General features: G+C 61.2%; 2 protein-coding genes and 1 long non-coding RNA gene across 8 annotated transcripts; 1 reads left to right on the top strand and 2 right to left on the bottom strand.

Moving 5' to 3' along the window:
- Positions 1–2,530: 2,530 nt before the first annotated feature.
- Positions 2,531–9,766, bottom strand: SNRPD3 (small nuclear ribonucleoprotein D3 polypeptide). The gene is made up of 4 exons (XM_043434660.1): positions 9,617–9,766; positions 7,548–7,691; positions 4,225–4,417; positions 2,531–2,765 (listed from the first exon to the last, which is right to left on the bottom strand). Exons 2-4 carry the CDS (start codon positions 7,671–7,673, stop codon positions 2,704–2,706), a joined length of 381 nt encoding a protein of 126 aa, XP_043290595.1. The 5' UTR covers positions 7,674–7,691; positions 9,617–9,766; the 3' UTR covers positions 2,531–2,703.
- A 12-nt stretch (positions 9,767–9,778) lies between these two features.
- On the top strand, positions 9,779–21,579 carry GUCD1 (guanylyl cyclase domain containing 1). Of its 6 annotated transcripts, none has more exons than XM_043434622.1 (6): positions 9,779–10,084; positions 15,072–15,156; positions 15,798–15,963; positions 17,086–17,177; positions 18,835–19,073; positions 19,532–21,579. In XM_043434622.1, the coding sequence occupies exons 1-6, from the start codon at positions 9,874–9,876 to the stop codon at positions 19,624–19,626; spliced, it is 888 nt and encodes a 295-aa protein (XP_043290557.1). In that variant the 5' UTR covers positions 9,779–9,873; the 3' UTR covers positions 19,627–21,579. The 6 variants fall into 6 exon arrangements, with proteins under 6 accessions (XP_043290557.1, XP_043290551.1, XP_043290543.1 ...); XM_043434616.1 differs by having other exon boundaries at positions 18,832–19,073; positions 19,535–21,579; XM_043434608.1 differs by having other exon boundaries at positions 18,832–19,073.
- Positions 12,205–18,216, bottom strand: LOC122419820. Its single transcript, XR_006263042.1, has 3 exons — positions 18,089–18,216; positions 16,125–16,283; positions 12,205–12,326 (listed from the first exon to the last, which is right to left on the bottom strand). It is a non-coding gene; the product is annotated as an uncharacterized LOC122419820 (long non-coding RNA).
- Positions 21,580–23,226: the final 1,647 nt, after the last annotated feature.

Here is a 23,226-nt window from a genome sequence, read left to right as displayed (position 1 = left end):
TCTATTTAAAAAAATTTTAATGTATTTTCATTTTTGAGGGTTGTGCAGGATGTGGGATCTTAATTCTTTGACAAGGGATCAGACTCGAATTCCCCTGCAGTAGGAATGTGGAGTCTTAACTACCGGACCCCAGGGAAGGCTTGAGGTCCTATTTAAAAAAAAAAAAAAAGGAAAGAAAGAAAAAGGGACCTTCAGAGAATCAACTTGGAGAAATCTACAAAGGAGACCAAGAAAACAATGGGGGACAGGGGAGGCAGGGAGAGAAAGAAGTGAAACAGGCAAAGTCATGGAGATCCGACATCTAAATGGAAATTCCAGAAAGAGAAATCAGAAAACCAAAGGAAGGAAATCATTAACAAGTAATTCAAGAAAGTTTCCCAGAAATGAAGGATTAAAGTCCGTTCTGAAAAGGTTCATTCAGCAACAGCCCAGTTCGATGCACCCACAGACCTTGGCTGGGGCACGTTGGTGTGAATCCCGGAACCGGGAGCCAGGAGGGACAGTTGCATACAAAGGTCAGTGCCCAGAACGGCCCAGGACTTCTCCACGGCAGCACAGGGTACTCGATGGAAGGGTAACAATGCCTGTAATATTCCAACAGCAGCGAACTCCCGCCTGAGCCTCACCCTCAGCAGAGTGTGAGGACAAGCCGCTTTCTGGCACGTAACCCTTCGATGGCAGAGGCACCACAGAAGACCTCCACAGAGGAAAGCCCCTAACAGCAAGCAGAGGAAAGCCGGGCCAGCCTGGGGCCAGCTGAGAAGAAACGGACCAGACAGAGGCGGTATTGATGTCTTTAGACAAGTCTGGGGTTGAACTGGCAACAAGCAGACAGAAAACGAAGCAAGCAAGAATGTACTGGGTTGGCCAAAAGGTTCATTCATCACGGAAAAACCCAAACAAACCTCCTGGCCGACCCAATAAGAGGATTATTAATTCTAGGGAAGAGAAAGTTCTGCATGAAAGTGATCCCACCTACCACCTGGTTCAGCTGTAATCAAACACCCGGCCCTAATCCCTAATAACATAAACACCAAACATGAGCTACTCAGAATTACAATATCAGGGAGATGGGCCACGGGGAGTCCACGTCGGTAGGCGGGACAGAGAAGCTGGAAGATAAATGCCTGAAACGAAACATCAAGGAGCAGCCACGCAAACAGGTTTAAACGGGAGACACGGAAGCAAAAACGGACAACCAGCCCGGAGCTGAGAGGGCTGGGCAGAGGCAGCGGGGGAGATTCCTCCCAGAACTGTCTGCTCTTTCAGTGTGAGTAACGGATCTTTTTCTCCTAAACTGCGGGATACAAAACTGTTTATAAAGCTGTTTTAGGGTAACTTACTGTTTTATAAAACTTCCAGGGAACTCCCCGGTGGTCCAGTGGTTGGGCCTCAACTGCTGAGGGCCCAGGTTTGATCCCTGGTCAGGGAACCAAGGTCCCACAAACCATGGGGCACGGCCAAAAAAGTTAATGATCACATAAAACAAAACACTCTAGACCAGGGTCAGAACGTGGACTTGGATATACTGAACTGGAATCACTGGGAGGGGACAGCAAGGGCACGGTTTAGAACAGGTTCCCGAGCCCGTATCTCTAGGGGAGTCTCCATGTGCATCTCAACCGACCTGTTCCTCTTATCAGAAACAGATGAACTCTTGGTCACACTGAAAGCAAACTAACTCCTTCACAGTGAGTTCGCTGGAAGCCGCCCCCAGCCACCCTTCATTGAACCTATTGGAGCAGCTCTGGGGGGTCGGTCCTGGGCACTGCCCACACGCCAGGCTGATCTGAGGGCCGCCACCTCATGGTCGTGTTTGACCTCGGGATAGAAGCTCACTAGGGGATCTCCTCTCCCCGCAGCACTGGAACATCTCTCCAACAAGCAACGTTCTAGGGCTGATGACAGACCCCCTCGCCTCGTTTCTGCCGCTCATCCTACACAGGGCCCCTGCTGGCCCCTCTGGTGTCCGACTTCTCTTCTCCACGCTGCTTTTCCCGTTCGGGGCTGCCATCAGCTACCGGTGTCACACCCCCCGTCTCTGCGTCAGCAGCCGCCGCTGTGCCAGTCCACGCCGAGCGCCGATAAACACACAGGAACCTGTCCCCCGGGGCAGCACAAAACTGCTTATGAAGCCAGTTCCGCAGGAGCCACCGGGGCTCTCTGGACGACCTTCTAGTATTAGGTTACTTCTGCTCGGTGCCGAGTCACCAGGATTCCCAGGCTGCAAGGCCTGGGTCTTGGTTTCTCCCCACAGGGCAGGACCCTGTGTGCCCTGCTGTTCAAGCTGAGCTGACGGTGCTCCCGAAGAGGCTGCCGGATGGAGCGCTGCCACGTACGTGCCCGCGCGCTGGCAAGAGAACCCGTGCGCCCTCAGAGCCCCTCCAAGCGACGGTGGCCCCTGAGCTTATCAATAACCACGCTCCTTCAAGCTGGCACCTCCCCAGGACACCTCCTAGGCTGTCAAAGCTTAAGCTGCGGCCAAAGCAAACACAACAAAAAACTACAAAAGGAACACAGAGTCCTCAGATTCTCAAAAAGAAAAAAACCACCATATTTATTTAGTTTAACATTTTACCCACATCTAAAGAAAATGATGTCAACAGATAACCTAGGACATAATTCACAGGCACGCATCTCAACCCAGATAACCTAAAAGAAAAAACAAAAAAAAAGAGCAAAGTTCTGTCCAACAGATAAAATTTATCTTCGCTTCTGGAAGATGTTTCCACGTCCCATTCCACGTCCTCTCCCTCTCGCAGCCACTGAAAGGAGAGAAGAGAAAGGGTAAGGCAGGTCAGTGCAGACTCTCACCACAGAGGAGCCAGGGCCCCATGACGCTGGCCAAGAGGGGCCTGAAGGCCCCCCAGTCCGGCAGCAAGCCCGCCCGTCACACTTCACGGGGGAAAGAGCCCCGGCCAGAGATGGAGAGGGGTCCCTGAACCCGTCCACCAGAATCTGGGGGGTAGGGCCTTGTGGAGAAGGTGGTTTGGGGAGCACGTCTGGGAACCAAAGAAAAGATGAATTCTCAGAGCTGCCCCAGGGTGAGCGAACAAAACACTACAGACGCATTTAATTCACACATAAAATTCTGAAACAGATGTTAAGTGTTAACGTCTATTAAATCTGGGCGAGGGATCTTGTTCTCTGAGCTGTTCTGCATGTGTAAAATGTTTCAGATGGGGGCGGGGGAACCATAGATGAAAACCCCAAACCACCCCTCGGTGAAGACCGCCGTTCTCTGAGACTCAGGTCCACAGAGGAGACAATACCCTGCCGGCCTCTGGACTAACTGGAGCCTCACCGCCCTCCTCAGAGCCTGGAGCTGACCCAAGAGGGAGGGCGGGCCTGTGAGAACCGGGCCACCTGCTGAGGGCACCAGCAGACCCACCGGCAAGCGCCTCCCAGAGACAGAGACCGTGGCGCCTGCAGTCAGTGACGGGAGCGGCCCCTGAGGAAGCGGGGAACAGCAGCTGCAGCTCGGCCTTTGCCTTCCCCAGGACGGAGGTCCAGGGCTGCGGTCCCCGCCGGGAGGGGCGAGGAGGCTCTCTGGCCGGCTTTTCTGGAGGGCAATTTAAAGGCCCCTCCGAGCTCCAAGACCACCTGTGTTGGGACAGGCCTGCTGCAGCTACGGACCTGACAGAGCTTCCAGGGACCTTCTGGCTCTTCATCGATAGATACTCAGACTGCTCCTAACGACTCATTTGTTTCCTAGCTGATCAACACAGCAGAACTCTTCAGGACCCCAACACAGAATACTGAGTGGGCTAAGCCAGAGAAAAAGGTTAGGCCATGTCTTGGAAGACCACGTCCCACTTTTGGAACGTATTAAAGGAAAATTGCGTTTGGCCTCCTTTAATGGGTAAAAGATGGCTCCAGATGGCTGACTTCTGATCTGAGAGCACCCCTCCCCACACTTCTCTTGCTCACGCTGGGCATCAGGAGACACCCCAGCCCTTCAGGGCAAGCTCCCCGCAGAGTCACCACAGCGGACTCATCCACTCTGATCTGAGAACCCATGTTTCTTCTACGGAGCCCCTGTGGATCTTGCGTACGTCCTGAGTGGGATCGAGTGAGGCAAGACAGAGAAGGCGGGGCCCAGGGATCCCTAAGACTGCAGGGAAAGTGGGGACAGCGATGTGGAGCCGGCTGCCCCGGTCACAGGGCCTTCCTAAAAGACCACGACACGCCCGCCCGTCACAGCCCCACGCCCGCAGCACCTACCCTGGGCCTTCAGGATGGCCGCCTTTCCCCGACCGGCGCCCGAGCCCTGGTTTTTGTTCTTCATGCTCTTCAACATGGGCGCGTTTTTCAGCATGTCGGGCAGAATCAGGAAGCGGATCTTGCTGCCCCGGATGTACACCTGCTCCAGCTGAGCCACGCGGCCGTCTCTGTATGTGACCGTGATGTTGGACATCTGCAAGAGAACCGCCCTCTTCAGTAAGGTCACGGGCACCAGCAGAGAGAGCAGGGTGTGTGAAGGCGAGCCCTGGCTGGAGGCAGGGAGACCAGATACACAGACGCGCACGTCACAAGATGAAGCCGGGACTCCAGAGCACCGGCGGTGTGTGCTGGAGCGGGGTGCGCCGGAGCAGGGTTGCACCTCGAACCTCGCAGTATGCGAGTTCCCACTGTAACAGATTAAAAACCCGAGGCCTAATGGCCAGCATGCAGATTCCTAACTGGAACCCTGGGCCTGGCCCCAGAGCCCCGATCCTGCCACCCGCAGCCCCGCTGTAAACTAACTGCAGCGGCTCAGCACGGCCTGGCCTAGCCTCGCATGCCCCCGCATCGGGCTGCAAAGGCATCCTGAGGGTCATGAGTACCCCAGACGCGGGGCCGTCCACACCTGTCACCCATGCCCGCACGTGATGGCCCAGAACACAGGACGGGTGTGCGGCGAGAGCTCACACAGGACTCAGAAGCAGGGCCGTCGCTGAGACTAAGAGGCCCCTGCAGCCTGTGGACTGGTGCATATGCCCGCAGTGGGACGGTGGGGGATGGCCGGAGGGGAATCCAGACAGCAGACTGGCTGGGCCTGGGACGGTGACACAAACCTTTCCGTGCCAATCTCAACAGGCACCAGGTTTAACAGAAAGGGCAGCTCATTCTACCAGCCTTCTGGGTGGAAAGGGATCACAGTCTATTCAGAACGGGTCACGCCCACATCGCACAGCGGAGCACTGGCTCCCGGCTTCCTGACGCTTGTCGTCACCTTACCCCGGCCTGCGCTTTCCTCCCAGTGCTAACTGCCCCTGCCCCAGCCTCTGCTGGAGCCCCCGACCTGCAGAAGGGGCAAGGGCACTCCGAGCCGGCCTGCAGTGTTCGGGGGCTCTCTGCCGCAGGCCGCCTCTCCTCTAGCCCGCCCTGAGAACCCGGACAGGCCGTTCTAAAAGATCAGCGGCACTCACACTGAGTGCTCTCACAACCGGCACATGTCCGCCCGGCTGAAGCCTGCTCACACTGGGGTAATAACGACAGCAACGGATCGACCCCTTCACAAACACACGGACACGATGAGCCCACGTGGAGAACAAACGAATGAAGAAACGGGGAGTGTAGGAGAAGCACACAGAGCAGACCCAATTAACACAGAGCGTCATGGAGAAGAGAAGTTACTCTTGGAAGGGTTGTAATAACACAAAGATTCAAGCAAGAATCTTCAGTGGAAGGAAGCAGGGCTGACCACTGGGAGAAGAGTAGGGAACAGAAAGTTACAGGGTATTTACTTACAGAACCTCCCCAGGAAATTCTCATCAGTTACAAAAGGAAAAGGAACACACACAGGAGAGCATACACAGCACCTCAACCGGAAGATCACGGCTCACACCCACGAGCAGCAAACAGGCGTTTCGGGCCCAAGTGACGCCCCAAGGAGACAAAAATCACAACACCCCCCAAAAAACATAACCCAAACCTAATGAGGAGAAAACACTAGAGAAGCCCCAATCAAGGGACATGCTAACAAAACACCTGGCCTCCAGTCTTCACCAAGTCATCAGCGGTGTGAAAAAGCAAACCTGGAGCAACTGTTACGGGAGCTGACCGCTAAACGCACCGAGGGGCCCTGGGCTGGGACAGCCCGCACACCTGAAGAAACTGGAGGCGCTGCAGCTTAAAGAATGGACTCCACGCTGGGGTTCTGGGCGAGAGGAAGCACACGCAAACGGACACAAAGGCATGCAGTGAAGGGCTGCTAGGACTGCAGCCCGCTCTCCAGGAGAGCTCGGGAAAACACCTCGGGAGATTTCCACAGATCATCATGCCATGGCCAAGAAAATGGTCCGCACTGACCTGTCACCGAAGGGGTGAGCATGCCAACACCTGCAAAGCATCACTTTCACAGAATCCATTAACCATCACCTTCCCCACCAAAACATCTGGGAAGCACACTGCTTTAAGTATAGTGAAATTTTGGATTTGGCCCTTACTTTTTTTTTTTTTAAACATAACATTTACTGTGCTTTGATGATCACAAACTTAACACACGATTGTCATTTCAAAATGAGAAAAATATTTTAAAAAATTTAATCACATATAATTCCCCACCGAAAAGCAACTACTCATGTGGGTCTTTCTCAAAATCTTCTAAAAACATTTTAATGTATTCTTTATAGCCTGGTTCTCATTTCCATAAAACTGGGAACATTGTGTAATTCTGTATCTCCCCACTTATGTCATGGCATTTTAGCACATTAAACACTCTTTCACACCATTGTACTGGGTGAATAATATCCTTCATAAGATACACTAGTTTGAAGAATCATAACTTATTTACGTCATTAGCAATGCTGGCTGAGCTGAGACTTCCTCGGGGCGGTGTTACTGTCTGAGGCTCTCCTGCTCACCACCCCGTCTCTGTGTCAGACCAGCGCCCTGGACTGACAGCTCTCCTGCTGTCTCTCCTTTACCCTTTGCTTTCATCAGCTCCCCCAATCAACCTCTTGCAGAATTAACTCTGACAGCCTTCTACAGATGAGCAAACTGAGGTAATTAACGTGCCCAAAGTCAACTGAAATTCAAACCCACATCGGATTCCAAAGCCCAAGCTCTTAAGTAGAAACTGGGTCCTACACTCTGTAAAGTGATGCTATACGAGTTCACGTGCCGTGGGGAAGGAACCGCACCAAGCAGTGGGTCCGACACTTCTTAGCAGAGTGATATTCAGCAGGTGAGTCCTGTAATCTTATAACTGCAAAGCATCATGCAAACACGTTGTGGGGGGGGGGGGGTACTGAACCTGATAGCTCCACTGAAGCTACTTCTCTTAAATGGGTTCCCAAAATACGTGAGAGGATGACCACAGGATTGGGAGACACAAAGGACGAGTAGTCTAAGCAGTTAAATCCTAAAAGGTTACATATTCTCAACCTCCAAGTGGCTCCCACCAACGCTCGCCTCTCTGGTACGTGTAACAGGGCCTGGCACACCTCAGGCACTCGAACAACTGCCGACCAAGAACTTCAAAAAGACCCCCAGCCGCCTGCTTCCTGTCCTCCAAGGCACAGGCTCAGGCTTGCCCCAGCCTCAGGTGCAGAGCAGGGTACCTGGCAGTTCATATTGTCCTCTGCCTCGATGAGCTTGCCCCGATACACCTCGCCAGTGTTCGTCTCACACGTCACGATGTGACCCTCAGCCTCGTGGAGGACTTTGATCGGCACGCCAATAGACATCTTGGCAGGAAGAGAGTCCTACAACGAGAAAGAGATAGCAGTTAGTTCATCTTTCGAAGCCCGAGAAGGCATGTGGCAAACACCACAACCCCTCAAAGCTGACACTCCGGAAAACTCAGCAAAGTTGCCAAAGGTGCACTATTTTTATTTTTTTTTTAGCTGAATTCTGAGCTTGAAGACCTACCTGGCAAACACATGCAAGATGTGGGTGGGGAGGAACAGGGGGGCTAGACAGGGGAAAGCTAATGGGAATTAAAGTTGTCTCCCATTTTCCTTCCACCACAGGTCCCTTGAGTGTGAATGTTACGTCGCTTCAGTCACGCCTGACTCTCTGTGACCCCGTGGACTGTAGCCCATCAGGGTCCTCTGTCCATGGGATTCTCCAGGCAACAATACTGGAGTGGGTTGCCATGCCCTCCTCCAGGGGATCTTCCCAATCCCAGGATGGAACCTGCATCTCTTACATCTCCTGCATTGGCAGGAGGTCTTTTTTTTTTTTTAACCACTAGTGCCATCTGGGAAGCTCAAATCTAGAAGGGGCTGTGCATTTAATTCAACCCATTAAGTGCTCTCTGACCTACTTACTTCACCATCAAGCTAAAGAGAAAATATCCAAGTGTTCACAAAGTGACAATGTGCTACAAGTAGGAAATGCTCATCCTGGAGAGAAAATATAATCAGGGAAAACCCTGACTTGACCTACTTAAGAGAGAAAAAAAGCAAGTGGATTTTTTTTTTTAATCCCAAGATGGGTGTGTAGAACAAAAACCTCTGTAAAATGAAACATCTTCTGCTCTCCAGTAAACAAGCCACGTCACAGACATTTGGTATTCCAGCCTTCCAAATGCTAATTTCTAAGCCCAGGTAAAAACGATACTGGCTTTTTGGCAGCCCTCCGTTACTTCCTACAAGTGCTGAGGAGCTGGGGGATGTGAGAAGGACAGAGGCAGTCCCCCGTACCTTACGGCTTAGGGTAAAGGAGGAATTAGGTCGTGAACAACCAAAAAGCAGGATTTGGCCCCAGAGAGCTGAGATGCATATGAAAGAAAAGATTTCAGGAAGCCCGGACTCCTGCATCCTCCCATATAACAGAAAAGTGTTAAATCTCTTTAGGCAGGAGATCTGGTCTTCATTACTCAACAGTCATCTTTTAATAATCAGATTACCTGCCCCTTGCCGCAAACTTGTAAGTAGCCTGACTCCACCTCACCCCACCTCTCTCTCCCCCCGGGGTCGCCAGAGATCCTGTTTTCCGGGGTAGCCAGAGATCCAGTTTTCCGGGCTCGGAGTCCTCATGATTCCCACCTAATAACCCTAATTCTCAGCTTTTAGGTGGCAGTATTTTTTCAGTCAACAGGCGGCTGGAGGGTGGAACACAACTATGTGTAGTCAAGAGAAGAAAAGGACCGGGAGAGGTTGGAAAAAAACAGGTTCCGTTGGTGAGGACAATGCTGAAACGCAGCTGGGGGAACCGGGGCAGCAGAGACTAACCAATGGAAGGGCAGCCGAAGTTACAAAATGCATCGAACACGATTTAGAAGCAAGGAAATTTGATAACTTGTGTTTCAAGCGTGAGGGGATCAGGTCCTGGAAAGGGGAGGGAGGCAGAGATGCAAAGGGCTTTGAGAAGAAATCACCCAGGTAGGGATTTGGGGGGAAGGTGGCCACAAGCCAGTAACGATCTCAAGACCACTGCATGGAGAAACACCGGCCTGGAGAGGTTCGGAAACCGAAGAGCAAGTACTTCGGGGGAAAAGCTAACGAACGCACTTCCAGGCGCTTGTGAGGCGCCGCTGAGGGTCTGGGTGGCCGGGCTTCCCGCGTTTCTCCGTCCCCGAGCACCGCAGAGCTCCTCGGCGGCGCGTCCTCCTCCAGACCCCCGCCCCTCGCGGGTACCTCGGCCTAGCCCTCGCCCGCCCCAGCCCCGGCGGCCCTCTCCTCACCGGCTCCGGTCTCCTCTTTCAGAGGTGGCAGGGTAGACGGAACTCTAGTGACTGCGAAGGCGTGAGGTGCTCGAATGGCGGGCCGCGCGCTCCCAGAATACCACGCGTTCCCAAAATGCCTCGCTCAGGGCCCGCCCCCTTCCTTTTCCCTAGTGGCGGCGGGCGAAGTCTCTCTCCTTCGCGTTCATCCTCATCGCGCCGGCTGGGGAACCCGAGCTCGGGTACAATAGTTCCGGGCCCGGGGAAGAGCGGGGCTGATGACCGGACCCAGGTGCCGCCGGAAACAGCGACCCTCGGGCCGGCCCGGGCCGAGGGGGACTCGCGTTCCCCAGCACCCGACTCCAGACGGGGGCTGCACGGCGAGGCGGGCGACGGGGGCGGCGGGCGCGGGGGCCCGGGGCCGGGACCTGCCCCCACAGCGGAAGCCTGGGAAGCCGACGGCGCCGGGGAAGGGGCGCCCCGAGCGAGGCGAGTGCCCCCGGCGTGCGGACAGGGGAAGCGGGGACCCGGAGGAGCGGCCCGGGGGGCGGCCGGCGTGGGAGCCGGAGGCGGTCCGGGGCGGGGCTTGGGGCCGCCACCGCCTCCCGCCCCTTCTTCCCCCGGGGCGCTGGTGCTGGCGGCCCGGGAAGCCGGCGCGCGCGAGCCGCGCGCTCTCGTCCCCAGTAGACGCCAGAGCTGCAGCCGGCGCCGGGCCGGGGCCATGGGAGCCCCGCGCCGCCCGGGTCATGAGGACGGAGGTGGACGCGGAGGCAGCGGGGCCGCCGCTCGAACCCGGTCAGTGTGCTCCCTCCGTCACCTCGGGGATCGCGGTGGACGCGGGGCAGGACCCCGGGGACCGGGGTCAGCCCTCACCCCGTGGATCGGGGCGGGCGCGGCACAGGACCCCGGGGATCGGGGGGCGGCCCTCACCCCGGCGATCGCAGTGGGCGCGGGGCAAGACCCGAGGGGTCGGGGATCGGGGATCGGGGATCGGGGATCAGGGGTGGGGGCAGCCCTCACCCCGGGGATGGGGTATGGGGGGGAACCCCGCCCGAGCGCGGGGCAGGGTCCGGCCGCGCGACCTTGGGCCGACCGCCGCCGCGGCCCGGCTGTTGAGCTGAGCTCTGAGCGAAACTTGGCCAGGTGTGCGCTTTGGCCGGGCCTGCCGGCCGACCACAACCACTTAAGATTTGTTTGTTTGTTTTACTGATAACTCCCTGAGCAGGGACACCCCTGGGCATCTCTCGCTTGCGGTCATGGAGGGAAGGAGGGTCCTGGTTGAACACCCGGGGCGGGGGGAGGGGTCACCTTTCCCAGGAGGGAAAAGTCGACCCTGTCCCCCTTCCGGTAGCTGAGGCCTTAGAGGGGGCAGGCAATTGGCAGGGATCGCAGAGCAGTGACGGACCTCCTGCCCCTGGCCTCCCAGACTCCTGCCTGTTGTCTTGCTATGGGGTCTTCCTTCTTTAGTTCCTCCTTCCCAGGCCCCTGAGTTCCTTTGCTGGGGGGCATGGGGGCACAGACTGGTAATTCCGTGGCCGTCCTCCGCGTGCTTTTCTGAGTGGGGTGGGGGGAGCAGTGGTTTCCCGTCCCCTCTGCGACACACAGTTGATGAGAAAGGGCCGATGAACTCTACAGTGAGGTTGCCCACACGTGGGAGACCCCAGCCCTGAGGCATCCGTGGGACATGACCGTGGTTGCAGCAAGGAGCTGGGTCCGGAGCTGTCCCTGGGGTTTGCTGTCTCCTCCTCCGGTTGTCTCACTCCGTGATCTTGGACCAGACACTTGCCTTTCCAGAGGGGCCTCAGTGGAGTAATGACTCACATTTCCAGGGTGCTTTCTCTGAGCAGGCAGTCTGCCGGAGTTGTTTACATGCAGGGCCTCATTAATCCTCATAACGACTCTGGTGAAGCTGGTTCCTATTGTCATTTGCACTTAGCAGATGAGCCAACCGATGGCTTAAGTATTCAGGGCCAGGAAACTGCCTTCCTTCCTTGAGGACGGCTGCCAGCCAAAGCCCCTTCCAGGCAGACCCTGGCCCTTAGGTGGGATGGGCCTGTGGCTCCAGGCATCTGGCAGCAGCTTGGGGCTTGGAAGGCCTGCATTTATCGCCACCCGACGCAGGAGGATCTCTGGGTCCCTGTTGGCCGACTTGCTTGTGCCTGGATTGGGGGTAGCCCCGAGGCGGGTGTTCAACCACCTCAGGGGTGTGGGCAGGATCAAAGGGTAAGAGATAAGGGCGAGAAGAGGTGGGGCAGGGTTCCCGAGGGCCTCAGCCAGCGGCCGGGCGGTGCCACGTTTTACAGCTGGGGAGGCACAGACGAGAGTCGGAGCCTGGCCACAGGTGGCCCAGCCAGCCAGGGCCAGAACCCGGGCCGCAGAGCCAGGAGGCGCTGTGGACAGAGGACTGCAGTCTGGAAGCCTGGGGGAAGGGGAGTCCTGCGGTGACACGGAGGCCCGGGCCCCTCCAGGGAAAGAAAAACAAACAAAAACGCCCTCCATTCACTGTCTAAGTGTGCCTGCCAAGGTCTCCAGGCTGGGAGGAGGCAAACGGAGGGGGCAAACGCTGCGTGCTCCGCACTGAGGAGTTCCCCGTGGGTCCGGCGGGCAGACAGACACCAGCTCCGGTCCTCCAGATGGAGGGGAAGAGACCGACACGTTTGGATGTTCGGAGATGGGGGACAACCTTCCGGATGGAGGGATATGCAGGAGCCAAAGCTGGGGAGTACACAGCCTGTGGAGAGAAAAACAAGAAGGCAGTTTGTAGCTACGGGAGGGGTTCCAGAAGGCAGGACACAGGCCTCCAGGGGACAGCAGCCTGCAGACGCTCTGCCTCTGCCCAGCCTTCTGGGGGGGATTACTCTGGGACGTGAACACCTGGACGGCAGAGCTCAGTCCCGACACCGCGTGTGCCCGGAGCCAAGCACGCCACAGTGGGCCCTCGGCGAGCCAGCACCACGCGTGGGACAGCAGCGCATAGGATGAGCCAGTTCTCTGCCCGCGGGCCGCTTACAGTCTAGCGGGGAGACAGGAAGTCTTTATTTTTTGTGTTTTTGTCACTTTTGCTGAGTACTGTGAAGGAGCCCCTGCTCCCGAAGGCACAGTCAGTAAACGCCTCTCACGGGGCGGGCAAGACTTTGAGTCAAGACCCGAGTGACAAAAAGGGGCAGACTTGAGTCCCGAGGGTAAGAGAGCTCCCCCGGGGCGAGTGGGGCAGGCCCGGCAGGCATTCGTAAGGGGTAAGAACTGTCTCCTGAGGGCCATGGAAGACTGGAGGGACCCCTGCGGCTGTTGTGGACCGAAGCCAGAGAGGGACTGGGGGCAGAGGACAGGCAGAAGTTGGGCAGGTCGGTGCCCGCAGGGCCAAGTCCGCAGCAGTGGGTGGAGGCAGATGTCGCAAGAGGTGGCCTGGGTTCCTTTTAGGGCCTCCTGGGGCCAGGGGAAGGAGGGAGGGAAGCCTGGCCCCTGCCTGGTCTCAGCCGGATAGAAGGCGGGGCTCCTGGCCGCACCCCCAAAGGGGTGCCGCGGACATTCTTGCCCCCGGGGCCAGGCAGCTCGGCCAGCAAGCGGCCCGCACTCAGCCGTGCCACCCTGTTTTCCATGGGCCCTGCAGGTGAGGCGGGAGAGCACGGAGGCCGTGGCAGTGCAGCCAAGGTGCAGTCCCGGGCCCTGCTCCGGAGAGGGCACGGACAGCCCAGCAGGGCAGGGGTCCATGCGGGGGCCCCTCCTGGGAGCCACAGCGTGGGCCTGGGCTGGCGGAGTGCCGATGAGCGAGGGCACAGCCAGCCTGCTGTCCTCTGAGCCAGGCCTTGAGGGCAGGGGAGGGTGTAGACGGGAGGGCAGGAGCTTGGGACCCCTGCAGGCAGCAGGAGGTCGCAGGTTGCAAGGCCAGGATGGACCCCAGGGCTCCCGGGCGGGCCTCCTGGTTGGTGCATGTAGGGGCGGGGTGGGGAGGGGTACTGGGGGTTAGCTCTGCGTGGGCCAGTTGTGAGTTCAGGGGTGTCGCCTGGAGACCCCCGAGGCGGGGAGACCACGGGAGCCGAAAGGGCGTCCTGAACTAGCAGAGTGTCACGGCCGGTTCTTCAGCTCTGAGCTCTGTGCACATTCCCGGGGCCCCAGGGCAGGAGGGTCCCCCAGGCCGCGGGCCTGCCACGGCCCCTTACTCTCCTGTCTTAAGGCGCGTCCCACACGGCCCCGCGCGGCCCCGCGTTCTCATCTGAAGGCGTGCCCCGCACGGCCCTGGCCTGGACCCTCGTTTTCTTCCTGCGCCGCCCGTGTGTGCCGTCGGCCAGGGCACTCCTCACCGAGTCGCCAGTCCGCAGGCTGGGCACTCATGGGGCTCTGGGGAAATGTTTGTTGACCGAAAGGGAAATCAGGCCAAAGTCCGCACTTGAGGGACGGCCAGACCCGGCCCACATGTGGAAGTCAGCAGCCCAAGCCAGCAGGAGAGCCCGAACCAGAGCGCCCAGGCCGGGCCCTTGCTGCTCCGCCCCGGGTAGCCCAGCCCTGGCTGATACGTGACTGCCCCCTGCTCGTAACCCTGGGGGCTGTGCAGTCAGCGGCCTTGGGAATTGAGACAGGATCGTCTGCTGAGTGCCTTCGGGAGCCCCCAGCCACAGAGGGGCTCCAGAGAGGGCCCACGGAGGCGGGGGCGTGCACCATGGGGGCAGCGTCATGAAGTGACGTCCGTAGACAGGACTTGGCTCCACGGCTTGGGAGGCTGAGCCAGTCCAGGCGGGAGGGAGTGGGTGTGCAAAGGCCCTGGGGTGCGTGAAGGCTCCAGCCCCAGGAGGGTGAGGGGAGGCCGGGTGGCAGTGGGCTTCCGGCGGCAGCCACGCAGGCCTTGTCCTGGGGGTGTGGGAGCCACCCCACCAGAGGCTTGTGCATACGGCCGACCCGCCCAGACCAGCATGTCAGGGAGACTGCCGCTGCGGCAAGGAGAATGGGTTGGGGGGCCCGGTAAGGCTGTGGACCGGTCCTCAAGTGGCCCCTGTGGGACCTGAGCGGGCACCGGCGGCTCCAGTGGGAGTGGGTTGGCGGCCGGGCACTGTGCCAAGTGTCCGTGACCCCCCCCATACTCCTCCCCCCCGTGACCCCTGTGGTCCTGCCCGTGACCCCCCCGCCTGTCACCGCCCCCCACGCTCCTCCCACCCTCTGACCCTCCCAGGCTCCTCCCCCCGTGACCCCCCACGCTCCTCCCCCCCCGTGCTCCCCCCCTCGTGACCCCTGTGCTCCTCCCACCCTGTGACCCCCCTGCGCTCCTCCCCCCCCGTGACCCCCGTGCTCCCCCCCGTGACCCCTGCGCTCCTCCCCACCGTGACCCCGTGCTCCCCCCCCATGCTCCCCCCGTGACCCTCGTGCTCCCCCCATGACCCCCGTGCTCCCCCCCATGACCCCTGCGCTCCTCCCCCCCCGTGACCCCTGCGCTCCTCCCCCCCGTGACCCCCATGCCCCTGTGACCCCGTGCTCCTCCACGCAGGCGACTTCGTGCAGCTGCCGGTGCCCGTCATCCAGCAGCTCTACCACTGGGACTGCGGCCTAGCCTGCTCCAGGATGGTGCTGCGGTGAGTGTGCTGGGCCGGCCCTCTGAGGGAGGGGCGCGCGGGGAGAGCCCCGGGCGGGATTCGTCATCCGGGTGGCCGTCTCCAGCTGGGGCTTGGGGGAGGCCCAGCATCCACCCAGGCTCCACCCCACCTGCGGAAGCGAGGGGTGGCGGGCCAGGCCCCCCAGGTCTGCCTCCGGAGGATGCCGGGGGTCTGGAACGGCCAGGAAGTCACAGGTGCCCGGGCCCACCCCACAGAGTGACCCCCACGGCCGAGACGCGGGGTCCTCATGCACCCCCCCAACCTCAGGCTCTCAGAAGACGGGGTCACTGGGCAGGGCACCCTCCCGCTCCCCCCGCCCCAGAAGTCCAGGCAAGACAGGTGTTCTGTGCCTAATCCTCAGGGAATTGGTGACAAGATGTGTTCCAAGCGCTTAGAAGGTCCTGAGATGAGGCTGGAGAGGCTGACAACTGGCCCAGAGTCACAGGGCCCGTGAGGGACGTCAGGTGCAGAGTCCAGGCCCACACGAGGACCTGCGTGGTGTCTGGGCAGCCCCGGGTGGCGTGCGGTCAGGACCTAGGCGTTCACGATGCAGGGCGCAGCCTCGGGGGGGGCTGCCCCGCGCCGGCGCCCCCGAGGCTCAGCGGCCAGTCTGCCCGCAGGTACCTGGGCCAGCTGGACGACGCTGAGTTCGAGAGGGCCCTGCAGGAGCTGCAGCTCACCAGGAGCATCTGGACCATCGACCTGGCCTACCTGATGCGCCGCTTCGGTGTGCGACACCGCTTCTGCACCCGGACGCTGGGCGTGGACAAGGGCTACAAGAACCAGGTGCGCCGGCCGCGGCCGTGCGGGCACCGGGGCGGACACGCCACGGGCAGGGCAGGCCACTCAGGCCCCGAGTGGTGAGCCGGGCCGCTCCTGGCACCCCACCCCCAAAGACACCCCCACCTAGAGACACACACACACCCCCCCGCCTGTCTCAGAAGCACCTGCTGGCTTGCAGAGGTGCCCCAGGCGGCCTTCATGGTCCTTCCCTTTGTCCCAGCAGCAGCCGGCCGGGCCTCAGGGCGCCCTGTCTCCCTCCGGCCGTCATCTGCCAGTTTTCTTCCTTACGGGGACAGCCCGCTCCAAGTTGGGTCCCTGGTGTTCTGGAAGGAGAAAAAAAAAGAAAACCTACTGCTTTCCTCTTTATATAAAAGGAAGGATGCCAGGGACCTTCTTGAAGGTCCAGCGGGTCAGACTCGGTGCTTCCAATGCAGAGGGCGTGGGTTCCATCCCTGGCCAGAGAACTAAGATCCCACGTGGCATGTGGAAAGGTCAAGAAAAGAACACAAACACACACACACAAGAAAAACCACAAGCAAATGACAACAAAAACAGAATGTGGCAAAGCCTCGCTGAGACCCCAGGGCACTCTGCTGGCCTGCTAGAACAGTCCTGCCTCCCCCAGGGGCAGGTCTTGGCCCAGGCTCCAAACCTGGGCAGAGCAGAGAGTGCCTGCCGGCCTTGTGGGTGACAGGGCCACTACCTGGGGGCCAGCGCCCATCCACCTAGCTCTCCTGTGAACCGTCCAGGCCAGGGGCAAAGGCTGGTGGCTCTGGCGTGGTCAGCGTGGCCTCAAGGCGGAGGAAAGGTCCCAGAGTAATCTCTTTTGCCTCCCTCGTGGGGGCCCTGGCCCCCTAAAGGTCCCTGCGCCAAACAGACCGTGTCCTTTGCTAACACGCGCCGGCTGAGCCGAGTGGGTGGCATCCAGACTGCCGCCCACCCCCAGGGTGCTGGCCTGCACCTGCTGCTCGCCTGTCTCCCAAGCATCCTTCCCAGCCTCGGGTGGTCCCGCTGCCCGCAGGCCGGGCCCCTGTGTCCACTCCCGCCCCCTGTACTGTTCACGTCCTCCCGGGGGGGTGAGGTCAGCCGGGACGGGCGGCCTCTGCAGCTGCTGTGCCCTCACAGTCCTTCTACAGGAAGCACTTTGACACAGAGGAGACCCGGGTGAACCAGCTGTTTGCACAAGCCAAGAGCTGCAAGGTGCTGGTGGAGAAGTGGTGAGTCTGTGTGTCCTTGCCCCCCCGCCCTTCGTCATGCACCTGCTCCCCCAAGGCCAGCACGGCGGGGAGCCTCCCTTGGGAAAGGGTGGACCTGAGCTTTCCCGCCCTGTCGGCCATGGGCACTGACTTATCCCCGCCCCCGACCCCTGAGCCTTTTCCACCCATAAAATGGGAACAGGTGGGGGGCTACGAGACCTAGTCTACACAAAACTCTGACCTAGGGTGGATCCTGAGCGGGGGACAGACGGACAGGTGAGCAGGACAGATCTGAGCCAGCCCTCGGGCTGCTCAGGCAGTGCTGGCCTTGGGACAGAGCGCAGGGACCCTAGCGGTGGGGTGACGGCCTGGGGAGCACATTGGCGCAGCCATCCAGGGCAGTGGGGAAGGCCCAGGGTCAGCTGTCAGGGAGGCCTGGCAGCCAGACCTCCTCCCCGGCTGCCTGACCTTACCCTCTTCTCCTCCACACGGGGCGGGGGAGCCCAGGAGACCCAGGAGACTTGCCTGGACGCAAGCAGCTTCCTCCCCAGCCTGCTGTGGGCACTGCGCCCAGCAGGCGTCTGGCTCTCAGACCCCCCCGGCCAGTCTCTCCTTGCGTCCCCCGTCTCCCGGATTTCTGACTTCACGATCATGTGACCCAGGCACACAGCCCTCGGGGCACAGGGAAAAGGTCTCACGTGTCCCCGGGCCACGTGAGCGCGTGTTGGAAGGCAAGGTGGCCGGTGTTAGCTCAGTGACACCTGACAGGCTGCGTGGAGAGCAGGGGCCGCCCCCCCGCCCCCCGCAGTGAGCGCCGCGGTCACCCCCACGGCCTGACCACACGCTGACCCGCACCCAGGACCGGACCCCGGGCCCGCCCTCCAGCCCTGCCCCGCGCTTCCCGGTGGCTGAAGTCCCCCTCGGGGTCATACCTTCTGCTGGGAGCTCAGCCAGCTGCTTCCTCTTAGAGACCCAGTGGAAACATGGCACCCTTCCCCGGCCACGGCGTCAGACCAGGCTGCCCTGCGACTTGGCGGGGCTGGAGCTGGGCCCGGCCACCAGGTGCCCACACGCACCTCCGAGGGGCCTGGGAGCTAGGAGGGCTCAGCTGGCTGGGCATTGGCCCCCTGCCCCCCGGTGAAGACGGGGCCCCGGGCACTGGGGAATCCCCCCAGCCCTTCCCCCCTCGGATCAGTCTTGGACTTGCCTCCTCCCAGTGGTCTCAGAGGGGCCCGGGCCTAAGAGTCTGGAAGAGCCAGCTGGCCCAGGGCTCCCCTGCGGTGCTGCCAGCTAGCCCTTCCTGGGAAGCCCCTCCTGCCACGAGGAGGAGCCTCAGACAGAAAGACAAATAACCCTTTCAGAGAGGCACTCGGTTTAGAAACCGGTAAAGCCTTACTTGGTTCCGATTCGGGGAAGTAAATTAAATCACCTGTTTATGTTACTAATGCAGCCTTTAGGGTGAAAGACCAGGGCAGTGGGGGGCAGGTCCAGAGATGGGGTGCCGTCGAGCTGTACGGTCACCCTGTGAAGCGCCTGTGGGCCCAGCGTGTCCTGGGCGCCCTCAGAGCCCCCCGGTCCATGCTTGGTACCCCACTGAGCCCCGGCCACCGTGACGAGGCCGGCGGGCCCCCGCACGGAGCGCAGGCCGGACGCCTGACCCCGGCCCCCCCAACAGCAGGGTGAGCGTGCAGGACATCCAGGCCCACCTGGCGCAGGGCCACGTGGCCATCGTGCTGGTGAACTCGGGCGTGCTGCGCTGCGACGCCTGCTCCAGGCCCCCCAAGTACTGCTGCTTCACGCCCGGCGGGCCCCGCTGCTTCTGCCGCTCGCCCGACTACCAGGGCCACTTCATCGTGCTGCGCGGCTACAGCCGGGCCGCCGGCTGCATCTTCTACAACAACCCGGCATACGCTGACCGTGAGTAGGGCGGGCGGGTCCCCCGCCGCCTTCTCCCCGGAGCCCCCGCTCCCCCGGGGCCCACCCGTCCGGCCGTCCGGGCCAGCCCTCCGCCCCCACCCAGGGCCCACCCCAGGGCTACAGTTCCCGCCGCCCCCAGCCCGCAGGCTGGCCCTCCACGCTAGAAAGGGAGGCCCGGGGAGCCTGGTCAGGGGGCTGAGCGCAAACGCTGTGCAGCGGGGCTGAAAGAAAAAAAGGGAAGTCTGCCGGGCCCTGGCCCTGGCCACCGCTCCCCGCCCAGACTCCCCACGGCCCCGGGAACAGGGAGGGGCCACCCTGCGGCCTCCAGCGAGTCCCCTCCCCTCTGGGCCTCTGTTTCTCCTGCTGAAACGGGGAAAGCTCAGAGGACAGGCTCACAGGGGCCGCAGCGGCAGCAGGCAGGGCGTCCCCTCGCTGACCGCCCCATCCTCCTGCCACAGCAGGAATGTGCAGCGCCAGCATCAGCAACTTCGAGGAGGCCAGGACCAGCTACGGCACGGACGAGGACATCCTTTTCGTCTACGTGGACAGCTGACGGCGGGAGCCCGCTATGCCCTGCCCTGTCCCTGGAGGCCTGGGCCCTGGGCTCGGACGAGGCGCCGCATCCCTGCTGGCTGTTGACGTCATCCCCTGGGCCTGGGGCCAGCTCTGCTGCGCTCAGGACATCCGCCCCCACGGGCACGCCGGAGCCCATCTCCCCACAGACCCAGGACCCAGCCCCGAGAGAGACGCTGCGGGTCTGTTTGTGTGGAGACAGTAGCCAGCCTGGGCCCCGGGGCTGTGCCGGCTCCAGCCTCCTTGGGATCTGAAAGGCAGTTGCCGCCCTGGGCCTGCCACCCCGCCCCTGCCCCGGGGGCCCAGTCCCTGCGGCTGGTGGCCAGGCCCCTGGCCCCTGGGGAGGGCTAGACCTCAGGCAGAAAGCCCTCAGGCCCCTGCGGCCCTCCTTCAAGGGGACACCTGGGCTGTGGGCAGGCCCCTGGCTCCTTCTGGCACCCCGAGGGCCAGGGCCAGCGGCCTGGGCCCCAAAGACGCTCCCCGCCCCCAGTGTGACACCTCCTGCCTCTGAGTGCGGGCAGCCCCACCTCTCAGGGCTGGGTGCTGGGGCCCTGGGCCTGCAGGCCTGATCGGGCTGGGGGCGGCCTGTGGCTTCCCCCTGACAGAATGCCGGATGGTCTGTCTCAGCAGAGGATCTCACAGCATGGACCCTCGCGTGGACTAGAGCGGCCTCCTGTTCTTCCTTTTTCAGCCGGGGGAGGTTGGTGTGTGTGTGTGTGTGTGTGTGTGTGTGTGTGTGAGACTTAAGTCTTTTTTTTTAGCCGGGGGAGGGTGTTTTTTTTGAGATTGAAGTTTTCACTTTTGGCGGGGTGAGACTCAACCTCAAGCAAGACAATAATAGTGGGGTTGCAGGTACTTTGGAACCACGGACACCTCTCTTCACGGGCAGATAAGCCAGGCCAGGGTCTCTTCCAAAGCCAAGGGGACCTGGGGCTGCAGGCAGGCCGGCCTCTCGCCACAGCCAGAACCTGACTCAGGACAGCGGTGGGGCTGCATCTTGAACCTGGGTCTGTGCCCCTGGAAAAAAAGGGAAATGGGTAATTCCCAAAAGGGGTGGGACACCTCCCACCCCTGCCCCGGGCTACCTCTGGCCGGGGGGCCAGGATGCCCCCGTCAGCCACAACACCGAAGTCTTCGTTGTCTGGTGCCGGAGGCCTGATGCTGGGGTGGCGGCTGCCCCTTCCCTGGGCTACAGACCACCCAGGACCACCCAGCCGTACAGCTCCTCGACCCGACAGCCTTGACTGACAGGCAGACGCTTCTGGCTAGGCAGCCGCCCTGGGTTCAGAGGCGAGCACTGCCTGCAGGCCCATCTCGTCCCCGTTGCCTTAACCCTGGGTGGCCCGAGACCCCCGGAGCCCTGGTTCCCACGCCCGGGAGGACCCCACGTGGCAGCTGCAGGCTGGGCGCCCCTGTGAGGGCTCCAGGTGACCCCGGGGAGGGTGGCGGTGTCCAGGGAGGCATGGACAGAAAGGGGCGGCTGCCCTCGGGTGAGGCCCGTACTCGGGCTGGCGGGGGCTGCCCAGGGAGCGGCCTCCACAGAGAGGCCACAGTGCCTTCGTCCATCAGAGACGCTGTCCGTGGGGCGGAGGAGCGGGCCTCTCGGGGCAAGCCGCAGGCTAGAGGTCACCCGTCTGGAAGGCTCACAGGAGCTGCCTGCCCCCGGGGCTGACACTGCCTGCCTGGAGGGGTCTCTGGCAGGACACAAACCTCGCCATCATGTCCTGTTCACACACAAATCATGAAAACGGGGCTGGAGACAGCAGGACTCGGCACGTGACGCCGTGACCCCTTGGCTGCACAAGGGGGGGCGCGCTGGACCGCTGGCTGTCTCCCCAGCCCGGCGAAAGGGATCTTTTGCATCACAGGGATTTTTATACGTGTTAACTCGTTTGTAATGAGCCATTCTCAATAAACATGGTCCTCGCTGAAACCGCTGGCAGCCCCCAGCCTGCCCCTGTGGTCCCAGTCCCCTTGGGACAGCTGCTCCTGAGCTCACGCGTAGGTATGCTGGCCACTGGCCGCCCGGGGGCCTCACGACCTGACCGGAGGTGCTGGGGTGGGGGAGAACTCAAAACAGGGCGCGAACACGAGGTGACGAGGGTCGCGAGGGATCCAGAGACCAGCGCGCGGGACCTTCCGGAGACCGTCATCTCTAAGCCCTGTGCTGAGAGCCAGAGGTGCGGAGCTCACCGAGACGGTGCTGTGAGCAGGCCCGCTCAGCCAGCAAGGCGTGCGCAGCCCCCACCCAGGCAGTTAGCAGGTGCGGAAAAGGCTCTGATCCCGTAGTGCGGGGACCCCGTTGACTCAGGAGTTCCCCAACTGCTTTGCCACACAGTTTGTTTCTGTGGAACCCCGGTCTTCTCTGAATGGTGCTGACCTTTGGGTAAGCCCTGGTCCAGTCCGGGAAGGAGACTGCGGCCCGGAGCCACTGGCCTGAGCTCCTCACTCAGGACTTCCCTCGTGGCCCGGTGGCTGAGAACCCACCTTCCGGTGCGGGGCTTGCAGGTGTGATCGGGAAACAGGACCCCACGTGCTGTCGGGCCGCTGAGCAAGCAGACAGGCAGACACACTGCTGACCCTCTGGGGACCTAGATCCCTGGCTCCTCCCACCAAAGCAGAGCCACTGGCTCCTGGTGACCTCCAGCTCCCCAAACGCCAGGGTCGTGTTCGCTGGTGGGACCACTAGGCTGAAATCCGACGGGTCCACCTGCAGCCAAGCCGTTCACCCAAGGCCGCACAGCCCCGAGCCGGAAGTGGGCGTGGGTGCTGCGCTCGGGCTGGAAGCCCAGGCCGGTCCCCCACCCAGTCAGCTTTGCTGCGCTTTCACCGGCTCTGCCGCCCGGAAGACGTCAGAGTGTCCAGTCACTCACATTGAGGCGCAAGGCGAGAGCCTGACCACCCCGATGGGACCCGCTGGGACAAGGCTGGCAGCCGCACCGCAGCACCACCCGCCGGCCGCCTGGGCCCGACCCTGGGCTGGGCAGAGCGGCGCCCCCGCCACCAGGGACCCCACACAGGGACACGGCGCTTCCTGACGTGGAGGCTGCCGCCGCACGCCGAGAGATTCTTCTGGCTCAGGGCTGGCCCATCTCTCCTGCAGGGAAGGAGGACGCCTTGTCCAGAGCTTGGCCCTGCGCAGCGCGCCCCGAGCTCCATCGCACCTCCCACTGGCTCTCGGGGCTCCACAGTGGACGCTTGTCAGGGTCACGGAGGTGCTGCTCCCATCCGATCAGACAACTTTGGGTGCACCGCTGTGGCCCTTAAAACTCCTCTGTGGTGTTCCTGGCTTTCAGGGCCGCCTGCACCCTGAGGAGGGTGCACCTTTCATCACAAGAGGTCATCGAGGACCGGGGGTCACGCCCTGCCATCTGTCCGTTGGCACCTGGAGCCCTTTGTCAGGGGAGGGCCTCCTCACAGGCCCGGCCTCCCTCTCGGCCTCCTGGTCCATTCACCCTCATAAAGCAGTGTGGTCAGTGCATGCACCTGTCCCTAGAAAAGTCACTTCCTGCAGACATCTGGACGGAAGTGGTAAGAAGGGCAGCAGGACTTATTTCAAACTTTGGGGCTGAGTGGAGGC

The sequence above is a fragment of the Cervus canadensis genome, chromosome 1 (assembly GCF_019320065.1).
Source record: "Cervus canadensis isolate Bull #8, Minnesota chromosome 1, ASM1932006v1, whole genome shotgun sequence".
Classification (NCBI taxonomy): domain Eukaryota; kingdom Metazoa; phylum Chordata; class Mammalia; order Artiodactyla; family Cervidae; genus Cervus; species Cervus canadensis.
This window is presented reverse-complemented; position numbering and strand designations above follow the sequence as displayed.